This window comes from Bos javanicus, chromosome 1 (assembly GCF_032452875.1).
Source record: "Bos javanicus breed banteng chromosome 1, ARS-OSU_banteng_1.0, whole genome shotgun sequence".
NCBI classification, from domain to species: Eukaryota; Metazoa; Chordata; class Mammalia; order Artiodactyla; family Bovidae; genus Bos; species Bos javanicus.
Window position 1 is genome coordinate 76,649,261 of NC_083868.1, and position 15,950 is coordinate 76,665,210.

The window sequence follows — 15,950 nt, forward strand, 5'->3', positions numbered from 1 at the left end:
GGCTGGAAGTCTCCTGACCCACGTCACCAGCCTGACAGCCTCGCACCAAATCAGAGGGCGGCGCTCGTCACCGGGAGCTCCTGCAGATTAGAACTCGCCTCTCCTAGCTCCTCCCCTCAGTCCCATTTAAAGCTACCACCCGCTTATCCGAAAATTAAGAGTGGGCTCAGTTTCCTCAGCGCTTTCTTCCAGGGCAAGATGGTAAGTGAGGAGCTGGCATTAGCTAGTTCCCTGGCGAAACCGGGGGCGCTCTGAGAGCCAGAAGGCTTTGCCTTTACAATTTCTTCCACCTTGGACACAAGATTTCTCTGCTACCTGCCAATTAAAACAGGTCTTCTTTGCTGCTCCATCTCCCTTTTCCTCTCCCCTATCTTTTCTTGGCTTTCTATGTCTGCCTCTCTGTCTCTTTTATTCTCAACCTCTCACATCCTTTTGTCCTTTATTTCTATTCTGGACTGTCTCCCAACTTTTCCTTTACACCTGCACTCACTTTTCATTCTACCTCTTCCTCTCGATTATGCACATATTTGCAAACACTTGAACTTGAGGCTAGGGGTATTTTCAGTCTGTTTTCTTCTCAGGTGTCAATTGCATAATAGCACAGCTCTGATTCCAATAATAACCTCAGGGAAAGAGCCTGCAAACATGCCTTTAGAATAAAAGAAAATAGCACTTGATAAACCTTTGGCCGAATTTCTTTGGTCTGCAATGCCCACGCTGGACTTGCTTCAAGACTAGACTTTTTCAAAACTTAACTTATTGGGAATGTTAACAAAGTATGACTTAATTGACTTAACTTTCTTTTTTCCTCTTCTTATTTGTTTTCTTTCTGTTTATGCTATGCCCAAGAAAGTTCACAAGTCAACAAAAGACTTGTCGTGGTCAAAAAGAGTTTGTCCAAAGCTAGGCTCTGATGAAATGAATGGCTTTTACCTGATTAAACATTGACAAATAATTAGGAATGGTCTGTTGTACAAATTAACCCAGGGAGGCTGCATACCTGCTCCTGACTGGACATTTGGAAAGACTGTGTGTTTGAGGTTTGAGGAGGCAGGGGCAGGAGGGTGTTCACTGGCTCAGAACACAGTAGAGAATACATGCCAGACAGTTAGTGGTGCAAGATAACTTTGGAAAGGCATTGAGACCTAGTGATGGAGAGACCTACATAGAGCTTGCTGTCTTTCCTAACTAACCTATTTCAAGAAGATCTAATAGCATTTAAAGTCAGAGGAAGAGAGGAAAGAGGAAGGGAGGAATGGAGCAAGTTTATAATTCAGAAACTAAAATTTAAAAGTTAGAGTATATGGTATGTTCTGTCCATTCCAGCCCTAGCATTCAAAGTTTTTTAAAGTTATTAGAAATATAACTAAGATATTTGCAAGAAAGAGTCAAATAGTTCTTACACAATTCATTCGTTAAGTAGAATTTCTTTTGCTTAGATCTTGGGTACCCGCCTGTTAGATGACTGAGGCATAGCAACAGAGAATACTCCTGGATATTTACAAATTTAGTCCATCCAATACTAGCCTGTTCTATGCTGAGAGGATCTATGGGAAGGACTGGATGAACCATGAAGCTGATTCCTTTCTAGTAATTATATTTGGATCACTCAAAATTAATCTGGGATCTATACTTAGCATCGTTACTGGTTTTTATTCACTGCATGTATTTTCTGCTTCTTTCTCCCACTCTTTTCCCCCTCTGAATGCCCACCACCGCATCTCTTGGGACAACCTCCCCACCCCCAACCAACCTACATACTGAATTTTACAGAACACCCTTCTGCCTTGCCAAGACCAGTACTTTGTAGGAGGCCAGAGCTATAATTGTCCGTATTCCGCTACAACGTCAGAATCTAGTGTTGACGTTTCCACGGAGACTTGGGTCTCTTTCTGGGCTGCTGGTCTCCTGGACAACAGAGAGCCCCAACAGGCACCACAGGCACAGGGTAAGTTCTGCTCTTCTGCTTTGCTGGTAAATCGGAAGCCCTTTCCCAGTACTCATAGTTGCAAGGCATTATGGGCTGGAACTCTGTAGAAGAAGGAATGATAGGTAAGGTTTAAGAAAGCCCAAAGACTCCTATATTTTGCAGCCTAAATAACTTGCTTTTTTTGTACTTGCCAAATAGTGAAAATGGGATTCTACTCCTTGCCCACTGGATAATATATATTTCTTCCATACTATACCATACATAAAGTATAATATGTATACTTTACAGTTCTTGGAGATTTCCAAGTCATTGAGAAAGTTTAGGTCATTGTCAAAGTTATATAAACAATACTAGTGAATGCTTTGGGAATTAAGAAACTAGTTAGAAGTTTTTTGTTGTGGTGATTGTTTTTTTGTTTGTTTGTTTGTTTTTTGGAATGAGAGAGAAGCAAGCAAAACTACTAACTTAATCTTTTATTTCAAAAAGGAAATTCTATGAATAGTGCCTTATAAATGGGAAAAAAAAAAAGTCCCATTTTGCCTAAAGAAGACTTCAACTTTGGAGGGGAACATAATTTTTATGGGAAATGACACATTAGTTTTGCCATGGGGCTTAGTAAACAGTGTCTATAAATATTAAAGAAATTTTCTGTATTAACACTCAAGTTTCTGGAATAACTATAAGACACCTCAGAATTCTTTATCCGTAGTGCTATTTCTGCCACATGAATTTGTTGGATTTGAAGAAAGACACAAGCAAAAAGCCCCCAATTTTTGAAACACACTTAATGTCCAGAAGGGAATTATTTAATTTTAGCTTTCTACCACAAGGAAAAAAGAATGCCCAAGAATATGAAATCAAAAGAGTGTATAAAATTTTATTCCTATCTTGTTGTCCATCATTCCAATTTAATAAAAACTATTTCAGTAATATTTTAGTTGACTTAGAGGTGATCAAGATTCCAAACTGTTCTAAATCAGGAAAAGAAAATAAAAGTAAACCAACTTAGTATGCCCAAGCAGTCTTATTGGTAGGCATAATTTGCTGTCAAACATGAAAAAACAAAAACTTTGAAAAAGCATAAAACACACAGATAATGACATTTGACATATATGAGTTTTTTTTGAGATTTTCATTGAATTCTTCAGGAAAAAAAGTTCAAAATATTTTGAAATAGAAAGTGCTATTCCATAAAATTCTGAATAGATACTCTCCATCAGACTTCACTGATAGGGAGAGATTTTCATCTGGGAAAAACAATGGTAACATCAAAAATAGGATTTGATTCTAGAGACAAACACTATATTACCTAAGCACTACAGCTTAGAAAATAAGATAAAAGCTTAGAAAACATAGTGGAATTGCAATGTAGGCCTAATTGAGGGTGGGGCAAATAAACATTTGCATGAATTAGTAATGCAGATAGGAACTCTTATCTCCTGAAAATTGACCTCTGTAGACACTTGCAGATAGTCTTTAAATATTTCTTTCATAGCGTGCCTGCCCCTTCTGAAAACTTTAAATATGTCATTTTCCCATGTGAAGGCAATGGCTAACTTCAGAAAGGTAATTTAACTTACTGCCTTTCTGAAATCCTTTGGTTAGTTCTTTATTACACAAAAACTGTGTTTGTATTTTCTCAGTTATCCATTTTGTGTTTTCACATAGAACCATCAGGTGACTTGAATTTCCCTGTTCCTAATTTGTGTTCATGGGAAGAGGCTCAGCTTTCCTCTCAGCTCTACAGGAATAAGCAGGTACGTATGGATAATCAGAACATGGAGATCAGCCATGTTCCAAGTAGATCATTCTCAACATCGTCCCTTAGTGTCACATGGTTTCCATGGAGAAGTCAAAGTGAAGTGATCAATGTGACAGAAAATAACAACAAAACCAAAACCCTCTAGAAAGACTTGCAGTCAAGCCCTAAACTCTCACATATTAGCTGAATGACCTCTTGAATCTTCTTTTTCTTTAATCTGTGAAATGGAGATATTTGTACTGTCTACCTCAGAGGGCTGGTGGAAAGGTCAAATGATATAATGAGTGTGATAGTATTTTTGAATCATAAATAGCTCATCACTTAGACAAGAGATGATGACTATAAAAATTCTTACAAAGATTGCTTAATTTTCCATATTTTGTTTGTTGTTATTTCTGAGAGTAATTTAATCTTGTGGACATACAAACAGATTTATCTGAGATGGAAGGAATCCAACCCATATTGTTTTTTCTTTCTTCTTCTTTTTTTAACATGCAAGAAAGAAGCTCAGTGAAACCTTTCTAAACACTGTTTTCTATATTTAAACAGTTGCACACAGCTCATTTTCCTACATACCTTCTTGATCTCCTTGTGGTTATGATTTTAAAAGTCATATAATCTCTCCAAACACTTTGCAAAGAATAAAAAAAATTCAGAGCACAAAGCTGAACAATCAGGTAGTAGGCGGGTGTAGATTGAATTTACGCCTTGGAGGACAAGGGCTCCCTGAGATTGTGTTCATAAAACAAACAGAATAATAATCAAGTTTAAGTAGGTTAAGGATCAGTGGTATTATTATAAGGTTACAACGTCAATATAGTGGAGCAGCCGTCACCATTGTCTGCTTTTTGCAGCTCCAAGATACTTTGGTACAGAAGGAAGAAGAACTTGCTAGGTTACATGAAGAGAATAATCATCTCAGACAATACCTGAATTCTGCTCTAGTTAAATGTCTTGAGGAAAAAGCCAAGGTATGTGACTATCCCCTTTATACAGACAGAGAAGTGATGTGAGAAAGAAGACCATTTGGGTAAAAGTCCTTGATTAAATGTAAGTGTATGAAACAATATGTCTTGAAATTCATCAATAGCATGGATGAATTTTTCTGAAAGAAAAATAACACTTTCAGAAGAATGTTTATGTATCATTTCTCGGAAGTATCTAGATTGCAGATTTTAGCCATAATGTTACAAAAGGAGTTGCTAAAGAATCAAAAACCAGTCAAGGGGGCTGCTGAGACAACAGAAATTAATCCTAAGATAGAGTTAGATGGTTGAAACATTGAGGTGGGAATTAGATCTGAGAGACATGGGTTTCTTTCAATTGTCTGTTTGACTTTAGGTAAATCAGTCTCTCACTTGGGGCCTTATTTAGTTCATTTGTAAGTGGATGGACTAAAAAGATCTTTCAAGAATCTTTCCAGCTCTAAATGTTATAAATATGGCTGGAGCCGAATGGAGCTGAAATCTCTTAACTGACGATTAGACATAGCCAGTGACATAACCTTTTAATGAACATTGTGTTCTTACCCTTTAAAATGTTTCTAACTCATGGATAGTTTGCCATTAGTCCCTTTTTGTTATTCTTCCTTTTGAGAGGTTTTGTATTTTTTAAATTATCTCTTTGCCATTCTCTTACCATTATTGTTTTATCATCAATCTTTACCTTACTTCTAGGCAAGCTACATTATTTATCTAATTCAATCATATTGCTTACAACTCTTACCAGATATAACAGTTTAGAGAAGAAAACCCACTATATTAGTTTCTTCAGAATTCTGTTTGCTTTGTTAAGAAAACAGCGTATAGCTCACAGTTATTAGCCCGGGCTCCGATCTTCAGCCGCTATTCTGTAAAAAAAGACAGTTATCAAAGCAGTAAGTGATATTAATTAGGCAATTTTTTCTCTCTTGTTCTCAATTTTCCAAGATTTAGAATAATATGATACATATCACATGGGAGTGCTATGAAAGTTAGTAAAATTAGAGAAAGAGTGTTCCCTAGCCTTTTAATCAGTGGTTCAATCTAGATTCAGATGGCTTAGGTTTAAATCTAGGTTGAGCAATCCTTAGCAAGTCACTAATGTGCTTCTGCCTGTTTCCTCATTAAAGAAGATTTCAATAGCATCTACATAAAATGAGGTCATGCATGTACCTCAGTACATGATAGTTGTTATTATTGCCATAGTAACAATAATCATTACTTCCCTGAACTGAAATTTTAAAGACATCATTTACTCCCTTCAACTTTTAAATGACTAGTACAATAATATGAATTGGAATTTCTAAGTGGTAACATGTCATCATAGATTTTAACTTAAAGACAGGTTAATCCAATCAGTTTTGCTTTGTATGAGAAAATAAAAATGTATTCAAGTTTTCTAGGGAATTAATGTAACTAGTAAATATTTGACAATAGTAAAGAAAATGATGTTGGGTGATTGTATTTTTTTTTAATTTTATTTTATTTTTAAACTTTACATAATTGTATTAGTTTTGCCAAATATAAAAATGAATCTGCCACAGGTATACATGTGTTCCCCATCCTGAACCCTCCTCCCTCCTCCCTCCCCATACCATCCCTCTGATTGTATTTTCAAATACTATTTCCCCAGAAATTGCTGTCATCAGATGAGTTCTCCAAAGCATGTAGAAAATTCAGAAAGGGGAAGAGGAAACCCAAAGAGCAAAGATATTTTCCTCCTGAGATTCCCCATCATAAAAATGCCAAGAGAAGCCTTGCTAGTGAATTTGCTAACTGTGGACAACATGGACCCCCTGTGGATCCCTGGGTTCTTCAGACACTGGGGTTAAAAGACCTCAACACCATTGATGACACCTCATCAGCTAACTACAGTGCCCTCTCGTCTCATGCCAGACAGACCACTAGCACATTTTCCCAGTTTCTGGATGAGGCAATTGATTATCCCAATGCCCCTGGGGAAGATCTGCCAATTGACTATGGAGGTGATAGAACTACCCCCTTGCCAGGCACTGCCAACCACAGTGAAGATTTTCACTTCCTTTCTCAACTTTCAAATCCTCCAGGAGGACTACAAACTCTTCCTTACTATACTTCTGATGTGTCACCCAATAAGACAGAGATGGCCTTTTCCACATCCTTGAGCCCTCACTGTAATGTGAAAACGCACTCCTTCCACCAGGGACAAGCCTTTGTTCGTCGAGATGAAGAGGGAGGCTGGAAGTTTACCTGGGTCCCTAAGCAGTCTTAGTGACACCCTCTTCTATCACAAAGGACTGCCATGAACTCTGTTTACAAGACCCCTCTTGCACTTGAACCTGACTATGTGGAAAACACAAGCTATTGCCCAGACAGTCTCCTGCCACTTTAAATGTCACTCTCAATTACCCGCTTAAATCTGCAGGGAATGGCTTCCAAGAATCCATAATGAAACATGCCTGCTCTTCTTCCACCTAAATTTGACTTGTTTACACACCCCCACCTGCTGTTGACTTCCTCCCTTGGCCTTTTACTTGAAAAGGTATTTTCCAAATGCCTGAATATTCCTTTGAGACCTAAATGTGCTGTTCCAATTATAACAAGTCTAACAGCTTTTCTTCTCTCATCAAGCAGTTTAAATGTTTGCAGCCTTCACCTTCTCAGTTTTATTTCTCTTCTGTTCCTCTTCATTTCTAAAAACTGCTTTTGAAATGAGCATTTTAATTGCTCGAAGTAGCTGCTATTAGGTGTTCAAATATCTGAGGGTGGGGTTGAAACAAGTATCTTTGCCCATCGTTGTTCCTGAAGACATAATATAGGTATAAGTAACGTTATATGAGACAGTTTGTTGAGTGTCCCATGGTGGAATTGACATATTTCTTCAAATACTATAACTCTACTAATAAGCAACAACACTGATAAATTAAAAGATGAAAGATATTTAAAATTATACACTTTCCTGCATAGTGTATCAGCTTCTGTGGGCACCTGGCATTTTATCTGTAACCAACGTGACTCAAACAAGAACATTTTTTGAGGGACTTGTGGTAACAGAATAAGTCACTGTCCTAAACTGCTTAGATGCTGATAAACTTCTATTCCTGAGAGTATAGTCTAGCCTAGCCCTGACATTGTATTACTCATCCATTCAGTCATTCATGTGTTCATCTTTTCATTCATCAATACACCCAAAATATTTGTAGAACACCAACTATTGGTGGTGTTGGTGTAGAACACCAGCACAGTTCGTACCAGGCATCATGCTATGAGGTAGTGATAAAATGTGAACACGTTAGATGCTGTGGGTACCCTCATGGGACTTAGACCCACTCATCTGCTGTGACCTTGAGAAAGCTACTTCCCTGGTATGAACATTCAGTTTTCTGAGCTGTAGAATATAGAAGTCAGATTAGATAATCTCTAACATTCTATAAATCAAGCCTGGGTCCCATCAGCTTTATCCTAACATTGTCATCCCAGGGCACTATTCTCTAGTTTTGATTGGCACTGTAGATATGTTGGATGAACTTTTTTATTTATAATTTTTTTTTAATGTGAGCCATTTGTAGTTAACACTAGAAGTCATTGCTCTGATCACAGTATTCTTTTCCTGGTATGAATCCATTTTGGGGTTAAATCAATCTAATTGTGTGAGAACATGAATCTAAAAAATATAGACATTATTTTTCAAATAAGTGTGCATAGATTTAATGGAAATATTGACATAAAAGATGTCTCTCTCTAAATTAAACATATTCTTCATGCTCATGCTAGTTTTTCTTTCCAATTCCTCAAGCTCCCTATCCTTTCTAGAATATTTTACATTTCAAAGATGGGCACCTATTATTTTGGGGGGACCAAGCTTCAGTTGATAATAAAACCCATCATGTTGAATGCCCTTCCCATTTTTTCTTTATTCTGCCCTTCATTAAGTTGTCTGCACAGCCAGTGCCTAGTGAGTGAAAGTTGCTCAGTCGTGTCCAACTCTTTGCAACCCCGTGGACTATACAGTACATGGAATTCTCCTGGCCAGAATACTGGAGTGGGTAGCTTTTTCCTTCTCCAGGGGATCCTCCCAACCCAGGGAACCCAGGTCTCCCACATTGCAGGCAAATTCTTTATCAACTGAGCCACAAGGGAAGCCCTTCATTAAGTTGCCTGTACAGTCAGTGCCTAAGAGCATGAGTATTCTATTTGGAATTCTTTGCAACTAAGAGATACCTTTCATTTTTTTGTTGCTGCTGTTTGGTTTTTGCTTTATTTTGGTGATGTGAACAAATAATCTTTGTCATAAAGCTTTGCTACCACCCAGTTTTTTCTATAATCTGTGAAGGGGAATCAAATATATTTTATGATTTAAGAATAAATAGAACACATTCTATTTTCTAAACACAAAATCCAAAATAAAAAAGTTCCTTTTACATTCTAGAATCAGTTCCCTGTATGGGTAAAATTTATCTCTTTTTAATAACAAACTTAAGAATTAGAATTGACTGTACTATAGTAGTAGGAATCAACAAAGCAACATAAATATTTTGAAAGTATAAATGATCAAGCAGTAAAACAAAATTGATTAGTCAGTGAATAATTATTTTGCATTTTTATGTGCTTTATCATGTGTTAGGTACTATGAGGAAGCATCCAGGCTCAGCACATTTGGTACATAAAACAAAGCCACATAAAATGTAATAGCTTTTAAATGAAACTTGGTCTCAGGCCAGTTTAAAGAAATTACAGCACATTTGTGGTAAATGATAACTTGCTCTGGCTTATATGGGAGAAAATTACCACTTATTCTCACAATCACATCTATAGGTATTTGATATTCACTTGAATTATGTATAGAATATTATTTTGCTGATGTTTAAAAAATTAGAAATTTTTCTCACTTGAGTATATGTTCTAACTTTATGGTCTTACTATGCCCATCCAGCAAACCAGAGTTAATATTTTACTAATATAAAGTGCAAAATAAAAATTAAATAGCACTTTTGTGATTGCAATGAATATTTTTATATTGTGCATAACATTTTCTAAACATTTTCTTCTCCTGGATTTTAGGCATACTCATTTGATGTGCACCTGTTTTGTACGATATATGTGGCCAGACCAATATTTTCAGCATTTAGAGTTCATTCTTTATCTAGGATACATTCCAGGTGTTAAGTGGCCTAAAAGGTCAAGTGCTTTTTGTGTATAGCACTCTTTACCTCCGATAGAAATTAGAATCCAGTATCAGTTTTTAATATTGATGACATTTCCAATGTCCTCTGGTCATCTGAAAATAAATCATACTTGTATCTCATGAGCATCTGGAAAATAAAGGCAATTGCAAAATTTATTTATGCAGGTGACATTTAATGAATGGGAGTGTTTAACATTACAGTGATGCTAAATTATAATTTTGAAAATTTTGAAGAAAAGAAACTATGTTAATCAATGAAAATAATTTCTCTGATCTGTTTCAAGAGAACAGCAAAATTTTTAAAAAGCGTGATACATCAATTCAATAACTGACCTATTAAGTACAGAGTTAATCTGTTATAATTTTTTGATACATTTATTTCTTGCCTGTAAGTCAAGATGTGTGATTTACATTTGTTTCAGCTTACCAAAAGATTCACATAAGATAAATAAATAATAAATGCATCATTTAAAAAATTAATAAACCAAATAAAATTGGTTTATAAGTTACAAATATATGGTGTATTTCATAACATATTTGTCATATTTTTGTCTACATTTGTTGTTACATGAACATAACCAGACATCCAGTTATAATTGTTACAATGGATATTCTATAAATGTAAAATACAATTTAACACTTAATATTTTAAATGATTTTTATGTTTATGATTTAAAATATTTTTAATTATATGTGTCAATTTTGTAATGAATTTATATCTAATAAATAAATAAAGGGCAAAAAACTGAATCCTATATTTTTGGCCTTATTTTAGAAAATTTTTCAGTGAATGAGCAACAGGCTAAGAACAAGTTTTCTGTATTCATATCTGCCATAAGTTTGGCAATAGAAAAATATATATTTTAATTTCCAAATAGTGGTATGACTAATAATTGTCACTCATTTGACAGATGTAGTCTGTGCCACGCTCTGCAGAAGATATAAGGATAAAATATGTGCTCAACTAACATGGCTATAAATGAGAGAAAAAGCTTAAATAGGCTTAATCAAAGCAAGAGAATAATTAACCTTCATAAGTAAAAGTCTGTGCTTCAGATATGGCTGGATCTAAGTGCTCAACCAATATTGTCAGGAATCTGGTTTGGGATCTCAAGGAAAACTGATGATTAGGAATGGATTCTGGAATGGAGTTAAGATAGTACTCACTACACAAAAGTTTGGCAGAAACCAGGATGAGATAGGCGATATGAACGTGAAGAGCAACTCGTTATATCCCATGAACTATTGTACAGTTATGTAACATTCTCTTTATTGTTCGCATCATAAGCCCTCCCTTCCAAAATGAATAAAACCTCAGTTAATGTTCCAGGCTGTTCTCAGTCATACCAAGGGAGATTATGAAAATATTTGGGTGTCTGCACATAAAAACTGTGAGGAGACTTTCCCCTGAGATCACTATAAGAAGCCCTAGGGGAAAATTAATATCAAGAGATATTAATATATCTATCTATCCCTAAGGGGAAAATTAATATCAAGAGAAATAATTTGAGACTCACATATCATGTCAATAATCATTTTTACACAGATTTCCAGTAATGAGTAATTCACATTTTACTTGGTTTCTCTACAGGGATTTTTACTTTTTTCTTTTTTCTTGGAGACAACCACCTCTAAATCTCATGCTAAATAAACTTGAAAATTCATGTCATAATACAGTCTGTTAGAAATATCCTGATTTCTACTTTACAAATGAGAAAACTGGCTCTAAGTGTTTTATAGTTCAAGTTGTAACAAGAAATTTAGGCCTGAACTAAACCCTGGGCACTGACTTCAGACATAACTTTTTTTTTTCCTATATTATACAATCATGATATTTGGGACAAGTAAATATATTTACAGTCTGCAATCTGTTATAGACTATTATAGGTCTCAGAGCTAGAGACTTGGAAGTAGAAATTTTTGCTTATTTCATCAGAAATCTTTCTGTGGTCCAAGCTCTCTTAATCCCAATGTTAAAAGGGATTACTCACAAAAGACTTAATTCATCCTCCATCATTTAAAAAAAAGGGAAAGTCTAAAAATTGAAAACTACTGTATAAATTTGAGATTAAAAGAGTAGAAGTGAAAAAAATTAATGTACTTCTTAAATGAAAGGAAGATAAGAGAAATAAATCTCTCTCTGATCTCTCTGTGCTGCTAATATAGAAGCTTAAAGTAGCAGTTTATAAGCAAGGTTGATGAAATCTCTTTCTTTCTCCCTTTGTACAGGAAACAGACTTTATTCCTGTTGAAGTAATAACAGCATTCCTTCTCCTTTAAGTATAGTTTCCCTGGTGGCTCACTTGGTCAAGAATCCACCTGCAATGCAGGAGACCTGGGTTCGATTCCTAGGTTAGTAAGATCCCCTGGGGAAGGGAATGGCTACCCACTTTAGTGTTCTGGTGTGGATAATTCTATGAACAGAGGAGCCTGGCGGACTACAGTTCTTGGGGTGGCAAAGAGTCATATAGGATTGAGTGACTTTCACTTTCTTTCACTTTTCTCCTTTCAATCCTTTTAAGTATAACTCTAAGGAATAGCAAAATAGTTGAGGAAGCATATTTATAATGCTGAGACCACTTCTTCTAAAACACAGGGAACATTCTATTCTCTCCTGGAAATCAGGAGTTAAATGATACTTTTTCAGGGGTGGGGCAGAGCAGATGTTTCTTTCTCATCTCTTTTCCAGGTTTATAATCTGAAATAATAAGGCACAGAAAAGATGTTTCAAAGTAACTTTCTTACTTCCAGAGGGTCCTTAGTACTCAACGGATGGCCCTTCTGGGATAAGGCTCAAGATCTCAGATCTGTAATTAGGAGCATTCTAAAGGCACTGTTCCCTCAGGGCTCTCTAGTTGCTCTGAAACCAAGAGCAGGAGAAGCCCTGTAATGAGTGTGAAGTGAGAAATCAAAATGCCTCATTACAATCAGGCAAAAGGCCGAATCACGCCCTCCTTTCATGTTAGTCTCCCGAGATTTGCCACCTTGCAATCTTCTTTCACCCCTGACCCACAGAGGAGTGTGGAGAAGTGTGGGATGTGAAACTGGCATCTGCACAGTGCAGCCCCTGCTGCATCCACTGGGAGAGTGTGGTGCACCCCAGGCATCCCAGCTTCCTGTGGGAGCAGGGCAGCATATGGCCAGAGACCTAGTCTTTTTCTTCTTTTGATTTTAAGCCTCATAAGTAGTCTACCTAGCCCACCCTACTGTCCTCACTCCAAATTTCTACAATATTTTTAATTAATATGCTTTTTTATTTAAAATTATTAATTTTTTAATTGAAGGATAATTGCTTTATAGAATCCTGTGGTTTTCTCTCAAACCTCAACATGAATCAGCCATAGGTATACATATATCCCCTCCTTTTTGAACCTCTCTCCCATCTCCCTCCCCATCCCACCCCTCTAGGTTGATACAGAGCCCCTGTTTGAGTTTCCTGAGCCATACAGCAAATTCCCCATTGGCTATCTATTTTACATATGGTAATGTAAGTTTCCATGCTACTCTCTCCGTACATCTCACTCTCTTCTGCCCTCTCCCCACATCCATAAATCTATTTTCTTTGTCTCTTTCTCCACTGCTGCCCTGCAAATAAATTCTTTGGTATCATCTTTCTAGATTCTGTATGTATACATTCAGTTCAGTTCAGTCTCTCAGTCGTGTCCAACCCCATGAATCGCAGCACACCAGGCCTCCCTGTCCATCACCAACTCCTGGAGTTCACGCAAACTCACTTCCATCGAGTCGGTGATGCCATCCAGCCATCTCATCCTCTGTAGTCCCCTTCTCCTCCTGCCCCCAATCCCTCCCAGCATCAGAGTCTTTTCCAATGGGTCAACTCTTCACATGAGGTGGCCAAAGTACTGGAGTTTCAGCTTTAGCATCATTCCTTCCAAAGAACACCCAGGGCTGATCTCCTTCAGAATGGACTGGTTGGATCTCCTTGCAGTCCAAGGGACTCTCAAGAGTCTTCTCCAACACCACAGTTCAAAAGCATCAATTCTTCGGTGCTCAGCTTTCTTCACAGTCCAACTCTCACATCCATACATGACTACTGGAAAAACCATAGCCTTAACTAGATGGACCTTTGTTGGCAAAGTAATGTCTCTGCTTTTGAATATGCTGTCTAGGTTGGTCATAACTTTCCTTCCAAGGAGTAAGTGTCTTTTAATTTCATGGCTGCAGTCACCATCTGCAGTGATTTTGGAGCCCAGAAAAATAGTCTGACACTGTTTCCACTGTTTCCCCATCTATTTCCCATGAAGTGATGGGACCAGATGCCATGATCTTCATTTTCTGAATGTTGAGCTTTAAGCCAACTTTTTTACTCTCCTCTTTCACTTTCAGTATACGATATTTATCTTTTTCATTCTGATTTACTTTATTCTGTATAGTAGGCTCTAGGTTCATCCACCTCATTAGAACTGACTAAAATGTGTTCCTTTTTATGACTGAGTAATATTACATTGTGTATATGTACCACCTCTTCTTTATCCATTCATCTCTCAATAGACATCTATGTTTTAGCTATTGTAAACAGTGCTGCAATGAACAATGGGGTACATGTGTCTTTTTCAAGATGGGGGACATGTGTCTTTTGGTTTCCTCAGGGTATATGCCTAGGAGTGGAATTTCTGGGACATATGGTGGTTTTATTCCTAGTTTTTAAAAGAATCTCCATACTGTCTTCCACAGTGGCTGTATCAATTTACATTCCCACCAACAGTGCAAGAGGGTTCCCTTTTCTCCACACCCTCTGCAACATTTATTGTCGTAGACTTTTTGATGATGGTCATTCTGACTGGTGTGAGGTGATATCTCATTGTAGTTTTGATTCACGTTTCTCTAATAATAAGCAATGTTAAGCATCTTTTCATTTGTTTGTTAACCATCTGTATGTCTTCTTTGGAGAAATGTCTGTTTAGATATTTTCCCCACCTTTTATTGGGTTGTTTGTTTTTCTGGTATTAAGTTGTATGAACTGCTTGTGTATTTTGGAAATTAATCCTTTGTCAGTTGTTTCATTTGCTATTATTTTTTCCCATTCTGAGGGTTGTCTTTTCACCTTGCTTATAGTTTCCTTTGCTGTGCAAAAGCTTTTCAGTTTAATCAGATCCCACTTGTTTACTTTTGTTTTTATTTCCACTACTCTAGGAGATGGGTCATAGAGGATCTTGCTTTGAATTATGTCGAGTGTTCTGCTTATGTTTTCCTCTAAGGGTTTTATAGTTTCTGGTCTTACATTTAGGTCTTTAATCCATTATGAGTTTATCTTTGTGTATGGTTTTAGGAAGTGTTCTAATCTCATTCTTTTACATGTAGCTCTCCAGTTTCCCCAGCATCACTTATTGAAGAGGTTGTCTTTGCCCTATTGTATATTCTTGCCTCCTTTGTCAAAAACAAGGAACTTATAGGTGCATGGGTTTATTTCTGGGCTTTCTATTTTGTTCCATTGGTATGTATTTCTGGTTTTGTGCCAGTACCATACTGTCTTGATGACTGTAGGTTTGTAGAATATACTCTCTTTGGAAACAGTGAATAAATTACATTTCTTGTGAGCTGTCCTGTTATTAACAAAGGAAGAGAAAGGGCTGGACCTCCAAAATAACCCTCCAACAAATGTAAAGAACATCCTTCCATTGGCCTTGGAAAGGACTTCAGGAAGATTGTTTAATATCTATGCTAATGATTAGCATTTATTTGTGTCAGTAGATCAGAATACAGACAAAAGACTTACTTTCCTACATCTCAATGATATTATGGAAAAAGAAAGGACTCTAGTCAACAAATGGAGCTTCCTCTCTCACAACTGTAGTACCTCAGGAATTAATTTAACCTTCTTCAGCCTCAGTGTATTCACCTATAAAATGGAGATAATGTTTTCCTTGTCTCATAAGTTTGTGACATCATCATTTAATTTTTAAGAATCATGTGTAAGTTAAGATTCTGTCATTTCTCACAATCTTCACACAGAGTAAATGTCCGTCCAATTTAATTCTCAAGTAAAAAAAATTCATACTGCATAAAATGTTACATCTTAAAGCCACTTTTACATATTTCCATTGATTCAAATTAGGAAATGCCCTCTGTTTTCCTCTTATGTTCAAAGTGCAA

General features: G+C 36.6%; 1 protein-coding gene and 1 long non-coding RNA gene across 3 annotated transcripts in view; one reads left to right on the forward strand and one right to left on the reverse strand.

Moving 5' to 3' along the window:
- The first annotated feature begins 71 nt into the window (after positions 1-71).
- Positions 72-15,950, forward strand: part of GMNC (geminin coiled-coil domain containing) — a 136,599-nt gene continuing 120,720 nt past the window's right edge. Inside the window, exons 1-5 of one of the 2 annotated variants that reach the window (XM_061413007.1) lie at positions 72-201; positions 1,774-1,948; positions 3,599-3,687; positions 4,547-4,663; positions 6,306-9,867. In XM_061413007.1, coding sequence (XP_061268991.1) covers positions 199-201; positions 1,774-1,948; positions 3,599-3,687; positions 4,547-4,663; positions 6,306-6,923 — 1,002 coding nt within the window. In that variant the 5' untranslated portion in view covers positions 72-198 and the 3' untranslated portion in view covers positions 6,924-9,867. Of the gene's footprint in view, positions 202-1,773; positions 1,949-3,598; positions 4,664-6,305; positions 9,868-15,950 lie in introns of those variants that run through there. The other variant, XR_009735602.1, reaches the window with a different exon arrangement.
- Positions 1,942-11,090, reverse strand: LOC133245103 (uncharacterized). The gene is made up of 4 exons (XR_009735603.1): positions 11,004-11,090; positions 9,862-9,963; positions 5,418-5,541; positions 1,942-2,031 (listed from the first exon to the last, which is right to left on the reverse strand). It is a non-coding gene; the product is annotated as an uncharacterized LOC133245103 (long non-coding RNA).